This window comes from Bos indicus, chromosome 29, assembly GCF_029378745.1.
Source record: "Bos indicus isolate NIAB-ARS_2022 breed Sahiwal x Tharparkar chromosome 29, NIAB-ARS_B.indTharparkar_mat_pri_1.0, whole genome shotgun sequence".
NCBI classification, from domain to species: domain Eukaryota; kingdom Metazoa; phylum Chordata; class Mammalia; order Artiodactyla; family Bovidae; genus Bos; species Bos indicus.
The window spans coordinates 41,901,290-41,921,660 of NC_091788.1; the positions used below are offsets into that span (position 1 = coordinate 41,901,290).

The following is a 20,371-nucleotide window of genomic DNA, read 5'->3' on the forward strand; positions in this document are numbered from 1 at the left end:
TGGAGAATCCCAGGGATGGGGAAGCCTGGTGGGCTGCCATCTCTGGGATCGCACAGAGTTGGACACGACTGAGACAACTTAGCAGCAGCAGCAGCAGCAGCAGAAGCATACCGTCTTCCACAGTGGCTGTATCAATTTACATTTCCACCAACAGTGCAAGGGCATTCCCTTTTCTCCACACCATCTCCAGCATTTATTACTTGTAATATTTTTGATTTTGGCCATTCTGACTGGTGTGAGGTGATATCTCATTGTCGTTTTGATTTACATTTCTCTAATAATGAGTGATACTGAGCATCTTGTCATGTGTTTGTTTGCCATCTGTATGTGTTCTTTGGAGAAATGTCTGCTTAGGTCTTTCTCCCACTCTTTGATTGGGTTGTCTGTTTTTCTTGTATTGAGTTGTATGAGCTGCTTTTTTTTTTTTTTTTATGAGGAAAATGTTTTTATTTTTTTATTTTTTTAATTTTATTTTTAAACTTTACATAATTGTATTAGTTTTGCCAAACATCAAAATGAATCCATCACAGGTATACATGCTCCCTGCTTTTATATTTTGGAAATTAATCCTTTGCCACTTATTTCATTTGCTATTATTTCCCCCCATTCTAAGGGTTGTTTTCCACCTTGCTTATAGTTTCCTTTGCTGTGCAAAAGCTTTTAAGTTTAATCAGGTCCCACTTGTTTACTTTTGTTTGTTTTTTATTTTTAAATTTTATTTTATTTTTAAACTTTACATAATTGTATTAGTTTTGCCAAATATCAAAATGAATCCGCCACAGGTATACATGTGTTCCCCATCCTGAACCCTCCTCCCTCCTCCCTCCCCATACCATCCCTTGGGTCGTCCCAGTGCACTAGCCCCAAGCATCCAGTATCATGCATCGAACCTGGACTGGCAACTCGTTTCATACATGATATTTTACATGTTTCAATGCCATTCTCCCAAATCTTCCCACCCTCTCCCTCTCCCACAGAGTCCATAAGACTGTTCTATACATCAGTGTCTCTTTTGCTGTCTCGTACACAGGGTTATTGTTACCATCTTTCTAAATTCCATATATATGTGTTAGTATACTGTATTGGTGTTTTTCCTTCTGGCTTACTTCACTGTGTATAATAGGCTCCAGTTTCATCCACCTCATTAGAACTGATTCAAATGTATTCTTTTTAATGGCTGAGTAATACTCCATTGTGTATATGTACCATAACTTTCTTATCCATTCATCTGCTGATGGACATCTAGGTTGCTTCCATGTCCTGGCTATTACAAACAGTGCTGCGATGAGCATTGGGGTACATGTGTCATTTGTTTTTATTTCCATTACTCTAGGAGGTGGTTCATAGGGGATCTTGTTTTGATTTATGTCATCGAGTGTTCTGCCTATGTTTTCCTCCATGAGTTTTATAATTTCTGGTCTTACATTTAGGTCTTTAATCCATTTTGAGTTTATCTTTGTGTAGGGTGTTAGGAAGTGTTCTAATTTCATTCTTTTACATGTAGCTGTTCAGTTTTCCCAGCACCATTTATTCAAGAGGCTGTCTTTGTCCCATTTTATCTTCTTGCCTTCTTTTTAAAAAATAAGTTACCAAAAGGTGCATGGGTTTATTTCTGGGCTTTCTGTCCTGTTCCATTGGTCTATATTTCTGTTTCTATGCCAGTACCATACTGTCTTGATGACTGTAGCTTTGTAGTATAATCTGAAGTCAGGAAGATTGGTTCCTCCCGCTTCATTCTTCTTTCTCAAGACTGCTTTGGCTATTCAGGGTCTTTATGTTTCCATATGAATTGTGAAATTTTTTGTTCTGGTTCTGTGAAAAATGCCATTGGTAATTTGACAGGGATTGCATTGAATCTGTAAACTGCATTTGGTAGTAAGTCATTTTCACAATATTGATTCTTCCTACCCAGAACATGGAATATCTCTCCATCTGTTTATGTCATCTTTGATTCTTTCATTAGTGTCTTATAATTTCTGTGTGCAGTTCTTTTGTCTCCTTAGGTAAGTTTATTCTTAGATATTTAATTCTTTTTGTTATAATGGTGACTGGAATGGATTCCTTAATTTCTCTTTCTGATTTTTCATTGTTAGTATATAGAAATGCAAGTGATTTCTGTGCATTGATTTTGTATCCTGCAACTTTGCTAAATTCACTGATTAACTCTAGTAATTTTCTGATACCATCTTTAGGGTTTTCTATGTACAGTATCATGTCATCTATGTACAGTATCATGTCATAGGGTTTTCTATGTACAGTGAGAGCTTTACTTCTTTTCTGACCTGGATTCATTTTATTTCTTTTTCTTCTCTGATTGCTGTAGGTAGGTGGTCCAGAACTATGTTGAATAACAGTGGCAAAAGTGGACACCCTTCTCTTTTTCCTGATCTTAGGTGGAATGGTTTCAGTTTTTCACCATTGAGAATAATGTTTGCTGTAGGTTTATCATCTATGGCCTTTACTATGTTGAGGTAGCTTTCTTCTATGCCCACTTTTTGAAGAGTTTTAATCACAAATTGGTGCTGAATTCTGTCAAAGGCCTTTTCTGCATCTGTTGAGATTGTCGTATGGCTTTTGTCTTTCAGTTTGTTAATATGGTGTATCACATTGATTTGTGTATATTGAAGAATCCTTGCATTTCTGGAATATACCCAACTTGATCATGGTGTATGAGCTTTTTGATGTGTTGCTGAATTCTGTTTGCTAAAATTTTGTTGAGGACTTTTGCATCTATGTTCATCAGTGATATTGGCCTGTAGTTTTCTTTTTTTGTGTTGTCTTTGTCTGGTTTTGGTATCAGGGTGATGGTGGGCTTGTAGAATGACTTTGACAGTGTTCCTTCATATGCAATTTTTGGAAAGAGTTTTAGAAGGGTGGGTATTAGCTCTTCTCTAAATGCTTGATAGAATTCTTCTGTGAAACCATCTGGTCTTGGGCTTTTGTTTTTTGGGAGATTTTTGATCACAGCTTCAATTTCAGTGCTTGTAATTATTCATAATTTGTTTCTTCCTGGTTCAGTCTTGGAAGATTGAACTTTTCTAAGAATCTGTCCATTTCTTCCAGGTTATCCATTTTATTGCCGTATAGTTGTTCATAATAGTCTCTTATAATCCTTTGTATTTCTGCATTGTCTGTTGCAACCTCTCCTTTTTCATTTCTAATTTTGTTGATTTGATTCTTCTGTTTTTTTCTTGATGAGTCAGCTAAAGGCTTGCAATTTTGTTTATCTTCTCAAAGAACCAGCTTTTAGTTTTAGAATTCTTTATTATTGTTTCCATCATTTATTTTTCATTTATTTATGCTCATATCTTTATGATTTCTTTCCTTCTACTAATTTTGGGGCTTTTTGTTCTTTTCCCAGTTGTTTTAGGTGTAAAGTTAGGTTGTCTATTCGATGTTTTTCTTGTTTTTTGAGGTAAGATTGTACTGCTATACATTTCTCTCTTAGAAGTGCTTTTGCTGCATCCCATAGGTTTTGAGTTGTCGTGTTTTCATTGTCATTTGTTTCCAGATATTTTTTGATTTCCCTTTTGATTCTTCAGTCACCTGCTGGTTATTTAGAAACGTGTTGTTTAATCTCCATGTTTTTGTGTTTCTTACTGTTTTTTTTTTTCTTGTAATTGATATCTAGTCTCATAGCGTTGTCAATGGAGAAGACGCTTGATACGATTTCAATTTTCTTAAATTTCCTGAGATTTGATTTGTGACCCAAGATATTGTCTATCCTGGAGAATGTTCCATGTGCACTTGAGAAGAAGATGTATTTTTCTGCATTCAGATGGAATGTCCTGAAGATATCAATGAGATCCATCTCATCTAATGCATTGTTTAAGATTTGTGTTTACTTATTAATTTTCTGTTTTGATGATCTGTCCATTGATGTGAGTGGGGTGTTAAAGTCTCCTACCATTATTGTGTTACTGTCAATTTCTCCTTTTACGTCTGTTAGTGTTTGTCTTATGTATTGAGTTGCTCCTATGTTGGGTGCATAGATATGTACAATTGTTATCTCTTCCTTTTGGATTGATCCCTTGATCATTATGAAGTGTCCTTCCTTATCTCTTGGAAGCCTCTTTATTTTAAGGTCTATTTTGTCTGATATGAGGATTGCTACTCCAGCTTTCTTTCGCTTCCCATTTGCATGGAATATGTTTTCCATCCTCTGAATTTCAGTCTATATGTGTCTTGAGGTCTGAAGTGGGTTTCTTGTAGACAGCATATATATGGGTCTTGTTTTATATCCATTCAGCGAGTCTGTTTTTTGGTTGGAGCATTTAATCCATTTACATTTAAAGTAATTATTGATATACATGTTCCTATTGCCTTTTTGAACAAAGCTAGTGGAGGTGATGGAATTCCAGTTGAGCTATTTCAAATCCTGAAAGATGATACTGTGAAAGTGCTGCACTCAATATGGCAGCAAATTTGGAAAACTCAACAGTGGCCACAGGACTGGAGAAGGTCAGTTTTCATTCCAATCCCAAAGAAAGGCAATACCAAAGAATGCTCAAACTACCACACAATTGCACTCATCTCACATGGTAGTAAAGTAATGCTCAAAATTCTCCAAGCCAGACTTCAGCAATACGTGAACCGTGAACTTCCAGATGTTCAAGCTGGTTTTAGAAAAGGCAGAGGAACCAGAGATCAAATTGCCAACATCCACTGGATCATGGAAAAAGCAAGAGAGTTCCAGAAAAACATCTATTTCTGCTTTATTGACTATGCCAAAGCCTTTGACTGTGTGGATCACAATAAACTGTGGAAAATTCTGAAAGAGATGGGAATACCAGACCACCTGACCTGCCTCTTGAGAAACCTATATGCAGGTCGGGAAGCAACAGTTAGAACTGGACATGGAACAACAGACTGGTTCCAGATAGAAAAAGGAGTATGTCAAGGCTGTATATTGTCACCCTGCTTATTTAATTTATATGCAGAGTACATCATGAGAAACACTGGGCTGGAAGAAGAACACGCTGGAATCAAGATTGCCAGGAGAAATATCAATAACCTCAGAAATGCAGATGACACTACCCTCATGGCAGAGAGTGAAGAGGAACTAAAAAGCCTCTTGATGAAAGTGAAAGAGGAGAGTGAAAAAGTTGGCTTGAAACTCAACTTTCAGAAAACAAAGATCATGGCATCTGGTCCCATCACTTCATGGGAAATAGATGGGGGAACAGTGGAAATAGTGTTAGACTTTATTTTTTTGGGCTCCCAAATCACTGCAGATGGTGACTGCAGCCATGAAATTAAAAGACGCTTACTCCTTGGAAGGAAAGTTATGACCAACCTGGATAGCATATTCAAAAGCAGAGACATTACTTTGCCAACAAAGGTCCATCTAGTCAAGGCTATGGTTTTTCCAGTGGTCATGTAGGGATGTGAGAATTGGACTGTGAAGAAATCTGAGCGCCGAAGAATTGATGCTTTTGAACTGTGGTGTTGGAGAAGACTCTTGAGAGTCCCTTGGACTTCAAGGAGATCCAACCAGTCCATTCTGAAGGAGATCAGCCCTGGGATTTCTTTGGAAGGAATGATGCTATAGCTGAAACTCCAGTACTTTGGCCACCTGATTCGAAGAGTTGACTCATTGGAAAAGACTCTGATGCTGGGAGGGATTGGGGGCAGGAGGAGAAGGGGATAACAGAGGATGAGAGGGCTGGATGGCATCACCGACTCGATGGACGTGAGTTTGAGTTAATTCTGGGAGATGGTGATGGACAGGGAGGCCTGGCATGCTGCGATTCATGGGGTCACAAAATGTTGGACACGACTGAGGGACGGAAGTGAACTGATTGCCCTTTTCTTAATTGTTTGAGGTTGATTTTGTAGATCTTTTTTCTTCTCCTGTATTGCCTGATTATATAAGTCCCTTTAACATTTGTTGTAAAGCTGCTTTGGTGGTACTGAATTCTCTTAACTTTTACTTATCTGAAAAGCTTTTTATTTCTCCATCAATTTTGAATGAGATCCTTACTGGGTATGTAATCCTGGCTGTAGATTTTTCCCATTCAGTACTGTAAATATATCCTGCTATTCCCTTCTGGCCTGTGGAGTTTTTGCTGAAAGATCAACTGTTAAGCATATGGGGTTTCCCTTGTATGTTACTTGTTGCTTCTCCCTTACTTCTTTTAATATTCTTTGTGTTTAGTCTTTGTTAGCTTGATTAGTATGTGTCTTGGCATGTTTCTCCTTGGGTTTATCCTGTATGGGACTCTTTGTGCCTCTTGGACTTGATTGACTATTTCCTTTTCCATGTTGGGGAATTTTCAACTATAATCTCTTCAAAAAATTTCTCATATCCTTTCTTTTCCTCTTCTTCTAGGACCCCTATAATTGGAATGCTGGTGCATTTGATGTGGTCCTAGAGGTCTCTGAGATTGTTCTCAGCTCTTTTCATTCTTTTAACTTTATTCTGCTCTTCAGAACTTATTTCCACTATTTTATCTTCCAGCTCACTAATTCATTCTTTTGCTTCACATATTCTGCTATTGATTGCTTTAGAGTATTTTTGACTTCAGTAATTGTGTTGCTTGTCTCTGTATGTTTATTCTTAATTCTTCTAGGTCTTTGTTAATTGATTCCTGCATTTTCTCCATTTTATTTTCAAGGTATTTGATCATCTTTACTATCATTATTCTGAATTATTTTTCAGGTATTTTTCCCATTTCCTCTTCATTTATTTGGACTTCTGTTTTTCTAGTTTGTTCCTTCATTTGTGCAGTATTTCTCTTCCTTTTCATTATTATTTTTTTAAAGTTATTGTGTTTGAGGTATCCTTTTCCAAGGCCTCAAGGAAAGTTGAATTCTTTCCTTGAAGAAGGTTGAATTCTGTTTTCCTTTTTGTTTCTGCCCTCCTAAGATTGGTCCAGTGGTTTGTGTGAGCTTCGTATAGGGTGAGATTTGTGCTGAGTTTTTGTTTGTTTGTCTTCCCTCTAATGGCAAGGCTGAGTGAGGTGATAATCCTGTCTGATGATGATTAGGTTTGTATTTTTGTCTTGTTTGTTGTTTAGATGAGGCATCTTTCACAGGGTTCTATTGGTGATTGGGTGATGCTGGTTCTTGTATTCAAGTAGTTTACTTTGAGTGAGTTCTCACTATTTGATACTCCCTAGGATTAGTTCTCTGGTAGTCTAAGGCCTTGGAGTCAGTGCTCCCATTCCAAAAGCTCAGGGCGTGATCTCTGGTCAGGAACAAAGATTCCACAAGTGGCTTGTTATGGCATTAAGTTAGATTAAAACAAATATCAAAAACCAAGAAACCAAAGATGAACCACAGACAAATGGAAATTACAAAATCAGGAAAATAATAATTAAAATAATGGAATATACACATATACATATATACCCATGAGCAAAGTGAAAACAGTCTAACAAAAATAAAGTATAGTAGATTGACCCAGTGAACAAAAGAAATAAAAAATTACATTTACCAGTTAAGAACAAAACTAACTTAAGCACAAACTGGAAAACAAAATTAAAGCAAGGTGCCAGCCAAGTGGGGAATAAAGCAATGATAACAAAACTAACAAATATATTGAGGGGAAAGGAAAGAAAGAAAAGAAAGAATAGATATGCAAAGTTAAATAGAGGTAGATGAGGAAGTTTTACATACATTAAAGATTAACTGCAAGGGGAAAAGAACAGTAGGAAAGGCAAACAAAGGAATAAATGTACAAAAAATATAATAGGCTTAAAAAATTAAAATTATAAAAAAGAGAAAACGAAAAAATGGAAGAAGAAAGAAAAAAGGAAAAGAAAGGATAACTTCACAGAGTTGCAAAAGCCCAACATAGAGGCAGAGGTTTATAACAATGATAGAAAATGTGACTGAATACACATATACATATACTCCCACAAGCAAAATCAAAACAGTCCAATAAAAATAAAGTACAGTAGATTGACCTGGTAAACTAAGGAAACAGAAAATTATATCTACTAGAACAAAAGTAATTAAAGCACAAACTGGAAAACAAAACTAAAGCAAGTTGCCAATTGGGAAATAAAGCAATGAAAATAAATCTGACAAATATGTTGAGAGGAAAGGAGAGAAAGAAAAGAAAAAATAGCTGTGCAAAGTTAAATAGAGGTAGACAAAGAAAATTTGTATACATTAAAGATTGATACAAGGGTAAAAGAACAGTAGGAATAGCAAATAGAGGAATCAATGCAGAAACATAATAATAGGTTTAAAAAATTAAAAAAGAGAAAAGAAAAAAGAAAAGAGGAAAACTCCACAGAACTTCAAAAGCCCAATGTAGAGGCAGAGGTTTATGACAACAATAAAAAATGTTACTGAGAAAAAAAAAAAGCTCAAAAACTTAATTGGATTTCTTAGTGCCGAAAAAATCAACAACTACAACAAAGGGGAAGAAAAGAAAAAAAAATCCAAAAGAATGTACAGAACAAGTAAAAAAATAAAAATGGTAAATGTTTTTCTTGAGTCACTGCTGTCAGTTTCTCTCCCTGGGAATCACAGTTCACCTTATCTCCCTAGGATGCCCTCCAACATGTGCTAATCTCTGGACCTGCTGTGGGGGCAGCTCAAATTCTAATCTGGTCCTACTCCTGTATGTTCTTGCCTTCAATGTCCACAGCTATCAGAACTAGTGTGTTTTCTTTTGTGGGAACTCTCAATGACCTTTGATATATTCCATAGACACAGAGTCTGCTTAGTTGATCATGTGGATTTACTTTGGAGCTTGTACAGCTGGTGAGAAAGTTTTGGGTCTTTTTCCCTAGCTACACTGTCCCTGGGTTTCAATTGTGGTTTTGAAATCCACAATCCACCTCTACATGTGGATTGTCCACTGGGGTTTAGCTCTGAGGCTGTCCTGGAGGGTTTGGGTTTGCTCCTGTCAGGGCCAGGTGTGGAGGTACTGCAGTTGCAGGGATTCTGGCAGCACCAAGTATTCAGGTGGGTTGGCGGCTAGGGCAGCAGGAAATATAGTGCTCTAGAAGGGTATGGCAACCAGTTTTGGCCAATACACTCCAATATTCTTGCCTGAAGAACATCCTCTCTGATAGAGAACCCTGGCAAGCCACAGTCTACAAGGTTGCAGAGTTGGACACAACAGAAGTGATCTTGCGTGCATAGACACAAGACTTTTTTTGCCTGTGGCAGCTCTGCCCCAGTGAGAGCTGAGCGTGAAGGCAGCACAGCTTCTTGGCTTGTGGGGACCCTGCTGGTGCCACGTGTGCAGGGACACTGACTGCCTCTGTCACAGGAGTTATGGCCCTATCAGAGTCTTTCTTCAAGCTTCTTGTAGCTGGCGATCAGGTCTCTTTGGCCAGTCTTTCTCCATTGCTCTGCTTATGCAGGCACTTAGAGGGCTCCCTTGCCTGGGGTCCCTCTCTGTTGTTCAGTCAATCAGACACATAGAAGGGTCCCCCTGGCTGGGGTCCTACTCTGTAGTTTGGCATATCAGTCACCGAAAGGAGCACCCTGGATGGGGTCCTACTCTAGTTCAGTGCGTCAGGCATTTGATAGACCAGGCTGTCTATTGTTCAGCTGCCAATGCTGGTGTGTGGGGAGAGAGAGGCTATGGTAATGGCTTCACCCCCTACATGTGACTCAGCAGTATCACCTTGCTTCCATGGCTGCCGGGCTTTCCTCCACCGGCATTTCCCACCACAATCTCCTCCCTCACATCCCCTCAGTCTCTCCACAGTCAACAGCAGCCCTCGCCCTGGGAGTGCACCACAATCCCTAAACTCCAGCTCCCAGCTGCTGCGCCTTCCAGAAGACCAGTGTTACTGTCTGAGGTATGTATGGCTGCAGCAAGGACTGTCTGATTCTCATTCCATTTAGGCTGCCACAGATCAGCTGTTTCACTCTCAGCCTTAAATGTTTCTCCTCTGACTCGGACAACTGTCCCACTGTGGGGACTGGACCCCTGCTTCAGTTCCCCCTCCCACCAAGGGCAGGTCCAGTCCTACTAACACTCCTATTTTCCCCCCTAGTTCCTTCATCCTACCAAGTTTTGCATGGTTCTACATATTCTTTTCTGCTGGTCAGGTACTCCTGTCTGCTCTCAGCTGGTGTTCTGCATGCACTTCTGTGTTTGAAGGTGTATTCCTGATATATCCGTGGAGAGAGATGTATTCCACCTACTCCTCTCCCATCTTGTCCTCAGCCTCTGCCCACTTTTTGATTGGGTTGTTTGTTTTTCTGGTATTGAGTGGCATGAACTGCTTGTGTATTTTGGAGATTAATTCTTTGTCAGTTGTTTCATTTGCTATTATTTTCTCCCATTCTGAGGGCTGTCTTTTCACCTTGCTTATAGTTTCCTTCTTTGTGCAAAAGCTTTTAAGTTTATTTAAGTCCCATTTGATTATTTCTGGGTTTTTAAAATTACCATATGTAAAATAGATAACCAGTGTGAGTTTGATGTATGACACAGGGCATGAAAAGCCAGTGCACTGTGACAACCTGGTGGGATAGGGTGGGGAGGGAGATGGGAGGGAGTTTCAGAATGGAGGGGACACATGTATACCTATGGCCAATTCATACTGATATATGGCAAAAACCATCACAATATTGTAAAGTAATTATCCTCCAATTAAAGTAAATAAATAAATTAAAAAGAATAAAGTGCTTGGCAATTAAAAGGATAATCAATCACTCCTTACTAAAAGTATGAAAGGAAGCTGGCTACATTATCTACTCAGTGACTGAAGACTTGAACCCTGTTTCAGATCAGATCAGTCGCTCAGTCGTGTCCGACTCTTTGTGACCCCATGAATCGCAGCACGCCAGGCCTCCCTGTCCATCACCAACTCCCGGAGTTCACTCAGACTCACGTCCATCAAGTCAGTGATGCCATCCAGCCATCTCTTCCTCTGTCGTCCCCTTCTCCTTTTGCCCCCAATCCCTCCCAGCATCAGAGTCTTTTCCAATGAGTCAACTCTTCGCATGAGGTGGCCAAAGTACTGGAGTTTCAGCTTTAGCATCATTCCTTCCAAAGAAGTCCCAGGGCTGATCTCCTTCAGAATTCATTTATGTTATTCTAAACAGGATAGGAGCACTCCCTGGTGGCTCAGTTGGTAAAGGGTCTGCCTGCAATGAGGAAGAACTGAGTTCGATCCCTGGGTCAGGAAGATCGCTTGGAGAAGGTAATGGCAACCCACTCCAGTATTCTTGCCTGGAGAATTCCATGGACAGAGGAGCCTGGTGGGCTACAGTCTATGGGGTCACGAGTTGGACACGACTGAGTGACTAACTTTTACTTTCAAACAGGATATGACTCAGGACACGACTGTATGTGTGTATACTCAGGACATGACTGAGTATACACCTACACTTATAAGAAGTAAATTGGGCCTTTACCTCAGTCACGATGGTGGAGGAGAACAAGCTGTGGTCATACACCCAGCCGTCCACACAGGGCTCTGTGTCCAGGTCAGTCATGTTGGGGAAAGTCCCATTCAGGTGAAGGAGCTGCCACTGGGGGTGGAGGAAACGACGACACTTCTCTGGTTTCAAGTTTGAATCCAGTGGGATGGAGATTCTCAGGAGGACATCAGGGCTGAGGATCCCAGTGTCATTATCAGAGACAGTGGCATTATCGAGGATGTGGACCCAGCAGCGATGACCAGGAATGGCTGCAGTGAAGTTCTCCAACAGTGAGTGACAGACTACTATCATGAAAGAAGGGAAAATTAAAGCCATCTGAAGTATCTGGAATTTCCCCAGGCCACCAACTTTATCCAGGAGCTCCTCAAAGGCCATTGCAAACAGGTGATATTCAAGAGGAGTCAAAATGACTTTACAGAGAGAAGTTCAAGGGGAGAAAATGTTTTCTTTAATTCACACTAAGTCTATGTGACCTCATGCCAGTTTCTCATGCCTGGGTCTAACCCACCTCACTACTGTAACAGAGCAATGGAATCAGTTTCCCTAGTCCTTTTGAAAGCATGGGGTGGTTGCTTTTTAGCAAAGTTATAGAGAAAATTATTTACCAAAGATATCTGTATCTCATGAATATTAAATCTGTTTAAATATTTACTCTCTGAATGTGTTTGTCCTTTGTGATTTTGTGAAACTGGCATAGGACTTTGTCATGTACGTGACCTTTGAATAACCTTAAAGTAAGCTACACAGTCTTCAGTCATTTCTAAAAAACGGAACTGGAGAGACACAAAGACTATTCTAGGAAAGAGAAGAAAACAAATGGTTTTTTTCTTGTTTGTTCTGTAACAACACACTACTCAAGAAAATACAGTCCTTTGCTTTTAATTAAAGTGGCGTATGATGCAATTTCTAACTGGTTCAAAGTTGGGAAAGGGGAACAACTAGGGTGTATGTTGTCACTCTGCTTATTTAACTGATATGCAAAGTACATAATGTGAAATGCCAATCTGGATTAATCATGAACTGGAATCATGACTTCTGGGAGAAATATCAATAACCTCAGATTCGCAGATGCCACTCTAATGGCAGATAGTGGAGAAGAACTAAAGAGCCTCTTGATGAGGGTAAAAGTTCAGTTCAGTTCAGTCCCTCAGTGGTGTCCGACTCTTTGCGACCCCATGGACTGCAGCATGCCAGGCCTCCCTGTCCATCACCAACTCCCAGAGTTTACTCAAACTCATGCCCATTGAGTCGGTGATGCCATCCAACGATCTTATCCTCTGTTGTCCCCTTCTCCTCCCACCTTCAATCTTTCCCAGCATCAGGGTCTTTTCCAATGAGTCAGTTCTTTGCATCAGGTGACCAAAGTATTGGAGTTTCAGCTTCAGCATCAGTCCTTCCAATGAATATTCAGGGCTGATTTCCTTCAGGATGGACTGGTTGAATCTCTTTGCAGTCCAAGGGACTCTCAAGAGTTTTCTTCAACACCACAGTTCAAAAGCATCGATTCTTTGGCACTCAGCTTACTTTAAAGTCCAACTCTTACATCCATACATGACTACTGGAAAAACCATAGCCTTGACTAGATGCACTTTTGTTGGCAAAGTAATGTCTCTGCTTTTTAATATGCTATTTAGGTTGATCATAGCTTTTCTTCCAAGGAATAAGCGTCTTTTAATTCCATGGTTGCAGTCATCATCTGCAGTGATTTTGGAGCCACCAAAAATAAAGTCAGCCACTATTTCTCCATCTTTTTGCCATGAAGTGATGGGACTGGATTCCATGATCTTAGTTTTCTGAATGCTGAGCTTTAAGCCAACTTTTTCACTCTCCTCTTTCACTTTCATCAAGAGGCTCTTTAGTTCTTCTCCACTTTCTGCCATAATGGTGGTGTCACCTGCATATCTGAGGTTATTGATATTTCTCCCAGCAATCTTGATTCCAGGTTGTGCTTCCTCCAGCCCAGCGTTTCTCATGATGTTCTCTGCATGTAAGTTAAATAAGCAGGGTGACAATACAGTCTTGACTTACTCATTTTCCTATTTGTCTAACTCAGTGAAACTAGGAGCCATGTCGTGTAGGGCCACCCAAGATGGACAGGTCATCGTGGAGAATTCTGACAAAATGTGGTCTACTGGAGAAGGGAATGGCAAACCACTTCTGTATTCTTGCCCTGAGAACCCCATGAACAATATTAGGGTAAAAGAGGAGAGTGTAAAAGCTGGATTGAAACTCAACTTTAAAAAAACTAAGATCATGGCATCTGGTCCAATCACTTCATGCAAAGTGAAGGGGAAAAAAATGGAAGCAGTGACAGATTTTCTGATTTTGGTCTCCAAAATCATTGTGGACAGTGACTGCAGCCATGACACTAAAAGATGCTTGCTTCTTAGACAGAAAGTTATGAAAAACCTTTTGTTGTTTTTCAGTCGCTAAGTTATGTCCACTCTTTGTGACTCCATGGACTGAAGCCTTCCAGGCTCCTCTATCCATGGAGTTCTCCAGGAAAGAATCCTGGAGTGGGTAGCCATTTAATTTTCCAGGGGGTCTTCCTGACCAATGGATCAAACCCGTGTCTCCTGCATTGTAGGAGGATTCTTCACCAATTGAGCCACCAAGAAAACCCATTATGTTGAAGTAGTTTCCCTCTATGCCCATCTTCTGAAGTGTCTTTAGTCATAAACCTGTGTTGAATTTTATGAAAAGCTTTTTCTGCATTGTTTGAGATTTAATCACTGCATATCAATCACTGCATATCACAGTGATTGATATGTGGATATTGAAAAATTCTGCATACCTTGTATAAATCCCACTTGATCATAGTGTATGATCCTTTTATATGTTGTTGGATTCAGTTTGCTACTATTTTGTTGTGGATTTTTGTATCTATGTTCATCAGTGATATTGGCCTGTAATTTTTTCTTTTGTGTGTGTGTGATGTTTGTCTGGTTTTGGTATCAGAGGGATGGTGGTATCGTAGTATGAGCTTAGGAGTGTTCCTTCCTCTATAATTTTTTTATTACTTTTTTTTTTTGGTCTACATTGTGTGGCATGTGGGATCTTAGTTCCCTGACCAGAGGTGAAACCCGATCCCTCTGCAGTGGAAGCACAGAGTCTTAACCACTAGACCACCAGGTAAGTTCCTTCCTCTACAATTTTTTGGAAGAGTTTCTAAAGGGTAAGTGTTAACTCTTCTCTAAATATTTGATAGAATTCATCTGTGAAGTTATCTCTCCTGGACTTTTGTTCGTTGGGGGATTGTTAATCACAGTTTCAATTTCAGTACTTGTAATTGTTCTGTTCATATATTCTGTTTCTCCTTGGTTTGTCTTGAAAAGCTGTACCTTTGTAAGAATTTGTCAGTTTCTTCTAGTTTGTCCATTTCATTGCCATACATTGTATTTCTGTGGTGTCCCTTGTAACTTCTATTTTATTGGTTTGAGTCCTCCCTCCCACCCCCATTTTTTTTTTCTTGAGGAGTCTTGCTAAAGATTTATCAATTTTGTTTATTTTCTCAAAGAACCAACTTTTAGTTTCATGGATCTTTGCTTTTATTTTCTTTGTCTCTATTTCATTTAATTCTTTTGTGATCTTTATGATTTCTTTCTTTCTACTAACGTTGGGGTTTGTTTGTTCTTCTTTCTCTAGTTGGTTTAGGTGTGAGTTTAGGTTGTTTATTTGATATTTTTCCTGTTTCTTGAGGTTAGAGTGCATTGCTATAAACTTCCCTCTTAGAACTGCATTTGCTATGTTTCACATCGTTTGGATCGTCATGTTTTCATTGTCAATTGTCTAGGTGTTTTTTGATTTTCTTTTTGATTTTTTTTTTCACTGATCCTCTGGTTGCTTAATAACATTTTGTTTTACCTTTTAGTGTTTATGTTTTTTTTTTTTTTTCAGTTTTTTTCTAATCTCACAGCATTGTAGTTGGAAAAGATTCTTGATATGATTTCAATTTTGTTAAATTTATCAAGGCTTGATTTGTGGCCAAAACTGATCATTCCTGGAGAATATTCCATGTGGTCATTGGAAGAAAGTGTGTTCTGTTTCCTTTGGATGTTCAGTTCAGTTCATTTCAGTCGCTCAGTCGTGTCCGACTCTTTGCCACCCCATGAACCACAGTACCAGGCCTCCCTGTCCATCACCAACTCCCGGAGTGTACCCAAACCCATGTCCATTGTGTCGGTGATGCCATCCAACAATCTCATCCTCTGTCGTCCCCTTCTCCTCCTGCCCTCAATCTTTCCCAGCATCAGGGTCTTTTCAAATGAGTCAGCTCTTTGTATCAGGTGACCAAAGTATTGGAGTTTCAGCTTCAACATCTGTCCCTCCAATGAACACCTAGGACTGATCTCCTTTAGGATGGACTTGTTGGATCTCCTTGAAGTCCAAGGGACTCTCAAGAGTCTTCTCCAACACCACAGTTCAAAAGCATCAATTCTTCTGTGCTCAGCTTTCTTTATAGTCCAACTCTCACATCCATACATGACCACTGGAAAAACCATAGCCTTGACTAGATGGTCTTTTGTTGGCAAAGTAATGTCTCTGCTTTTTAATATGCTGTCTAGGTTGGTCATAACTTTCCTTTCAAGGAGTAAGCGTCTTTTAATTTCATGGCTGCAGTCACCACCTGCAGTGCTTTTGGAGCCCAGAAAAATAAAGTCAGACACTGTTTCCACTGTTTCCCCATCTATTTCCCATGAAGTGATGGGACCAGATACCATTATCTTTGTTTTCTGAATGTTGAGCGTTAAGCCAACTTTTTCACTCTCTTCTTTCACTTTCATCAAGAGGCTTTTTAGTTCCTCTTCACTTTCTGCCATAAGGGTGGTGTCATCTGCATATCTGAGGTTATTGATATTTCTCCCAGCAATCTTGATTCCAGCTTGTGCTTCTTCCAGCCCAGTGTTTCTCATGATGTACTCTGCATATAAGTTAAATAAGCAGGGTGGCAATATACAGCCTTGACGTACTCCTTTTCCTATTTGGAACCAGTCTGTTGTTCCATGTCCAGTTCTAACTGTTGCTTCCTGACCTGCATATAGGTTTCTCAAGAGGCAGGTCAGGTGGCCTGGTATTCCCATCTCTTGAAGAATTTTCCAGTTTATTGTGATACACACAGTCAAAGGCTTTGGCATAGTCAATAAAGCAGAAATAGATGTTTTTCTGGAACTCTCTTGCTTTTTCCATGATCCAGCGGATGTTGGCAATTTGATCTCTGGCTCCTCTGTCTTTTCTAAAACCAGCTTGAACACCTGGAAGTTCACGGTTCATATACTGCTGAAGCCTGGCTTAGAGAATTTTGAGCATTACTTTACCAGCATGTGAGATGAGTGCAATTGTGTGGTAGTTTGAGCATTCTTTGGCATTGCCTTTCTTTGGGATTGGAATGAAAACTGACCTTTTCTAGTCCTGTGGCCACTGCTGAGTTTTCCAAATTTGCTGCCATATTGAGTGCAGCACTTTCACAGCATCATCTTTTATCCTTTGGATGAGTGCTTTATAAATATCACTGAAGTCTATTTGATCTAATGTATCATTTAAGGTCTATATAATTCTTTATTAATTTTCTGTATGTATGATTATCTCCATTGGTGTAAGTGGGTGTTAAAATCTTCCATTTTTATTGTGTTACTGTTGATTTCTCTTCTTATGACTGTTAGCATCTGCCTATATGCTGAGGGGCTCCTATGTTGGGTGCATATATATTTACAATTGTTCTGTATTCTTCTTGGATGATCCCTTAATCATTATGTACTATCCGTCCTTGTCTCTTAATATTTATTATTTATTTATTTATTTGGTGGCCAGGTCTTATTTGCAGTATGCAGGGTCCTCAGTTGTGGCATGCAAACAGTTGTGGCATGCAGGATCTAGTTTCCTGAATCAAACCCAGGCCCCCTGCATTGGGAGCACAATCTTAGCTACTGGACCACCAAGTAATTATTTTTCCTTGTCTCTAGTAATAGTCTTTATTTTAATGTCTATAATGTCTGATATGAGTATTAGTATTCCAGCTTTTACTTGATTTCCATTTTCATGGAATATCATTTTTCATCTCCTCACTTTTAATCTGTATGTGTCCCTAGGTCTGAGATGGGTCTCTTATAGACTATACAAACATATATATATATATATATATATACATATATATATATACATATATATATATATATATATACACATATATATATATCTTACTTTTATTTCCATTTATCCAGTCTACATCTTTTGGCTGGAGAGTTTTATCCCTTTACATTTAAGATAATCATCGATATGTATGTTCCTATTGCCATTATCTTAATTGCTTTGGAATCATTTTTGTCAGTATTTCTTCTATTCTTCTTTTGATCTGTCTTATGGTTTGATTAATGTTGTGTTTGGTTGCTTTTTATTTTTTTCCATGTATCTATTTTTTGCTTTTGGTTTGCAATTCCCATGAGGTTTTTTAAATTTGTATTTATTTTATTTCTTTGGCTGTGGTGGATCTTCATTGCTGCATGTTGGCTTTCATTAGTTGTGATGACTGAGGGCTGCTCTTTATTGCTATATGCAGGCTTCTACTTGTGGTGGCTTTTTTTGTTGTAGAGCACAGGCTGTATGTGCCCGAGCTTCGGTAGTTTCAGCATGTAGGCTCAGTAGTTGTGGCTCATGGGCTCTGGAACACAAGTTCAGTAGTTGTGTGTGTGAACATCGCTCAGTCGTGTGTGACTCTTTGTGACCCATGGACTGTACAGTCCATGGGATTCTCCAGGCCAGAATACTGGAGTGGGTTGCCATTTCCTTCTCCAGAGGATCTTCCCAACCCTGGGATCAAACCCATATTCCTTGCATTGTAGGCAGATTCTTTATCAGTTGAGCCACCAGGGAAGCCCTCAGTAGTTGTGGTCATGGGCTTTGTTGCTCCATGGCATCTGGGATCTTCCTTGACCAGGGATGGAACTGATGTCCTCTGCATTGCAAGGTGGATTCTTCTGGACCATTGGACCATCAGGGAAGTCCCACTGCCATGAGGTTTTTATATAGCAATCTATATATGTACAAGGTTATTTTAAATGGCTGGTTTCTTAATTTCAAATGCATATCCATTTCCTGTATTGTGTTCTCCTCTTCTCATAATTATTGCTGGTTTTGATATTATATTTGTATGATGATTTCTTGTAGTTACTTTATGTTTGCCTTTACTTGTGAGCTTTTCCATTTGTGATTTTCTTATATCTAGTTGCCTCTTCAAAACATCTCTTACCTAGAGAAGTTCCTTTAGAATTTTTGTATGGTAGTTTGACAGTGCTGAATTCACTTAGTTTTTGCTTGTCTGCCAATTTTTATTTCTCTGCCTAATCTGAGTGAGAGTCTTGCTGGGTAGAGTATTCTTGGTTGTAGGTTTTCCCCTTTAATCATCTAAAAATTATTGTCCACTCTTATTTATTTTTTTTTTTCACTGTGGACCATTTTTTAAAAGTCTTTATTGAATTTGTTACAATATTGCTCCTGTGTTAGTTTTGGTTTTCTGGCTGCCAAGCGTCTGGGATCTTAGCTCCCTGACCAGGGATGGAATCTGCCTCCCCTTACTTTGGGAGTTGATATCTTAACCACTGGACTGCCAAAGAAGTCCCTTTCTGTACTTTACTAATGAGAAAATGAGGCAGTGTATTGTGTTGGACAAAAAGTTTGTTTTGTCTGTTAAATGTTACTGAAAATCCTGAACTAACTTTTTGACCAACACAATCAGTGACTTATTCCTGTATTCAGCTACCAAGAACCCTGGAAGTAGCAGAAGTACTTACAATACTTGTTGGTGTTTGAACTTATAATATTTAAGGACTTCTTTCTATTTTTTTTAGAATATGTGCTATAAATATACACTATGTGCCCCAAATTGCCAGAGCACATGCCAAGCTTTGGGAGGAAATCATGCTTGTGAGTGACTCTCAGGTTTAAACTTTGATGTTTCTTGGAAATTTTCTTGGTGAATAAATAAAGAGCAGTTTGACTCCAAAGTCTGTGTTCCCTTGTTTTAGTACATGTTTTAAGTATTCATATTTTCCTAGAATTTGTATAATAGAACATGAGTTTGTATTTTTTAACCCAACAAGTGAAGTTGTGGATTATAGATAAAAGGCAAAAAAAAAAAAAAATTGTTGTCAAGAATCATGTGACAAATAAGCAAGAGACAGTTGACTGCACTTATGTGTAATTCTTTCATCAGGTAATTAGTAGAATCTGCTTGGTCAGTACTGATAATTATTGATTATCAGCAACAAACCACTCAATGGCTTAAAGGAACATAAAAGTTTGCACAGAGACATGGAGTAAAGAATGCTTAAATAACCCAGAATATGGGGGTGAACAGGAAAAGGAAGTGGTTATTGGGTTGAAGGGAAGATAAACGGCAACCTGCTTTCTCCTTATTGAGACAGACAAACTGCTTTGCTATTAAAAACAGGGACATTCAGTTGAGAATATAAACTCAGTTTCTTCTCTGTCATGGCTGTCTCATAGAATGAGGTGGATGAAACTGGAGCCTATTATACAGAGTGAAGTAAGCCAGAAAGAAAAACACCAATACAGTATACTAACACATATATATGGAATTTAGAAAGATGGTAACAATAACCCTGTATATGAGACAGCAAAAGAGACACTGATGTATAGAACTGTCTTTTGGACTCTGTGGGAGAGGGAGAGGGTGGGATGATTTGGGAGAATGGCATTGAAATATGTATAATATCATATATGAAACGAGTCGCCAGTCCAGGTTCAATGCACGATACTGGATGCTTGGGGCTGGTGCACTGGGACGACCCAGAGGGATGGTATGGGGAGGGAGGAGGGAGGAGGGTTCAGGATGGGGAACACGTGTATACCTGTGGCAGATTCATTTTGATATATGGCAAAACCAATACAATATTGTAAAGTTAAATAAAATAAAATTAAAAAAAAAGAAAAGAAGTTTTGCATATTGTGAAAATACTGCTTCATTTAGCTCAGTTCCTGATGTGAATCTCCAGTA

The 20,371-nt window shown here is 39.0% G+C and overlaps 1 protein-coding gene across 3 annotated transcripts in view; it reads right to left on the reverse strand.

Annotated features, from left to right (window-relative positions):
- The window catches only part of LOC109554666 (solute carrier family 22 member 10-like), a 36,565-nt gene extending 24,638 nt beyond the window's left edge, over positions 1-11,927 (reverse strand). For all 3 annotated transcript variants that reach the window (XM_070783414.1, XM_070783413.1, XM_019955335.2), the window contains exon 1: positions 11,335-11,927. In XM_070783414.1, the coding sequence (XP_070639515.1) occupies positions 11,335-11,736 (402 nt within the window). In that variant the 5' untranslated portion in view covers positions 11,737-11,927. The remainder of the gene's footprint in view (positions 1-11,334) is intronic.
- Between the last annotated feature and the right edge of the window lie 8,444 nt (positions 11,928-20,371).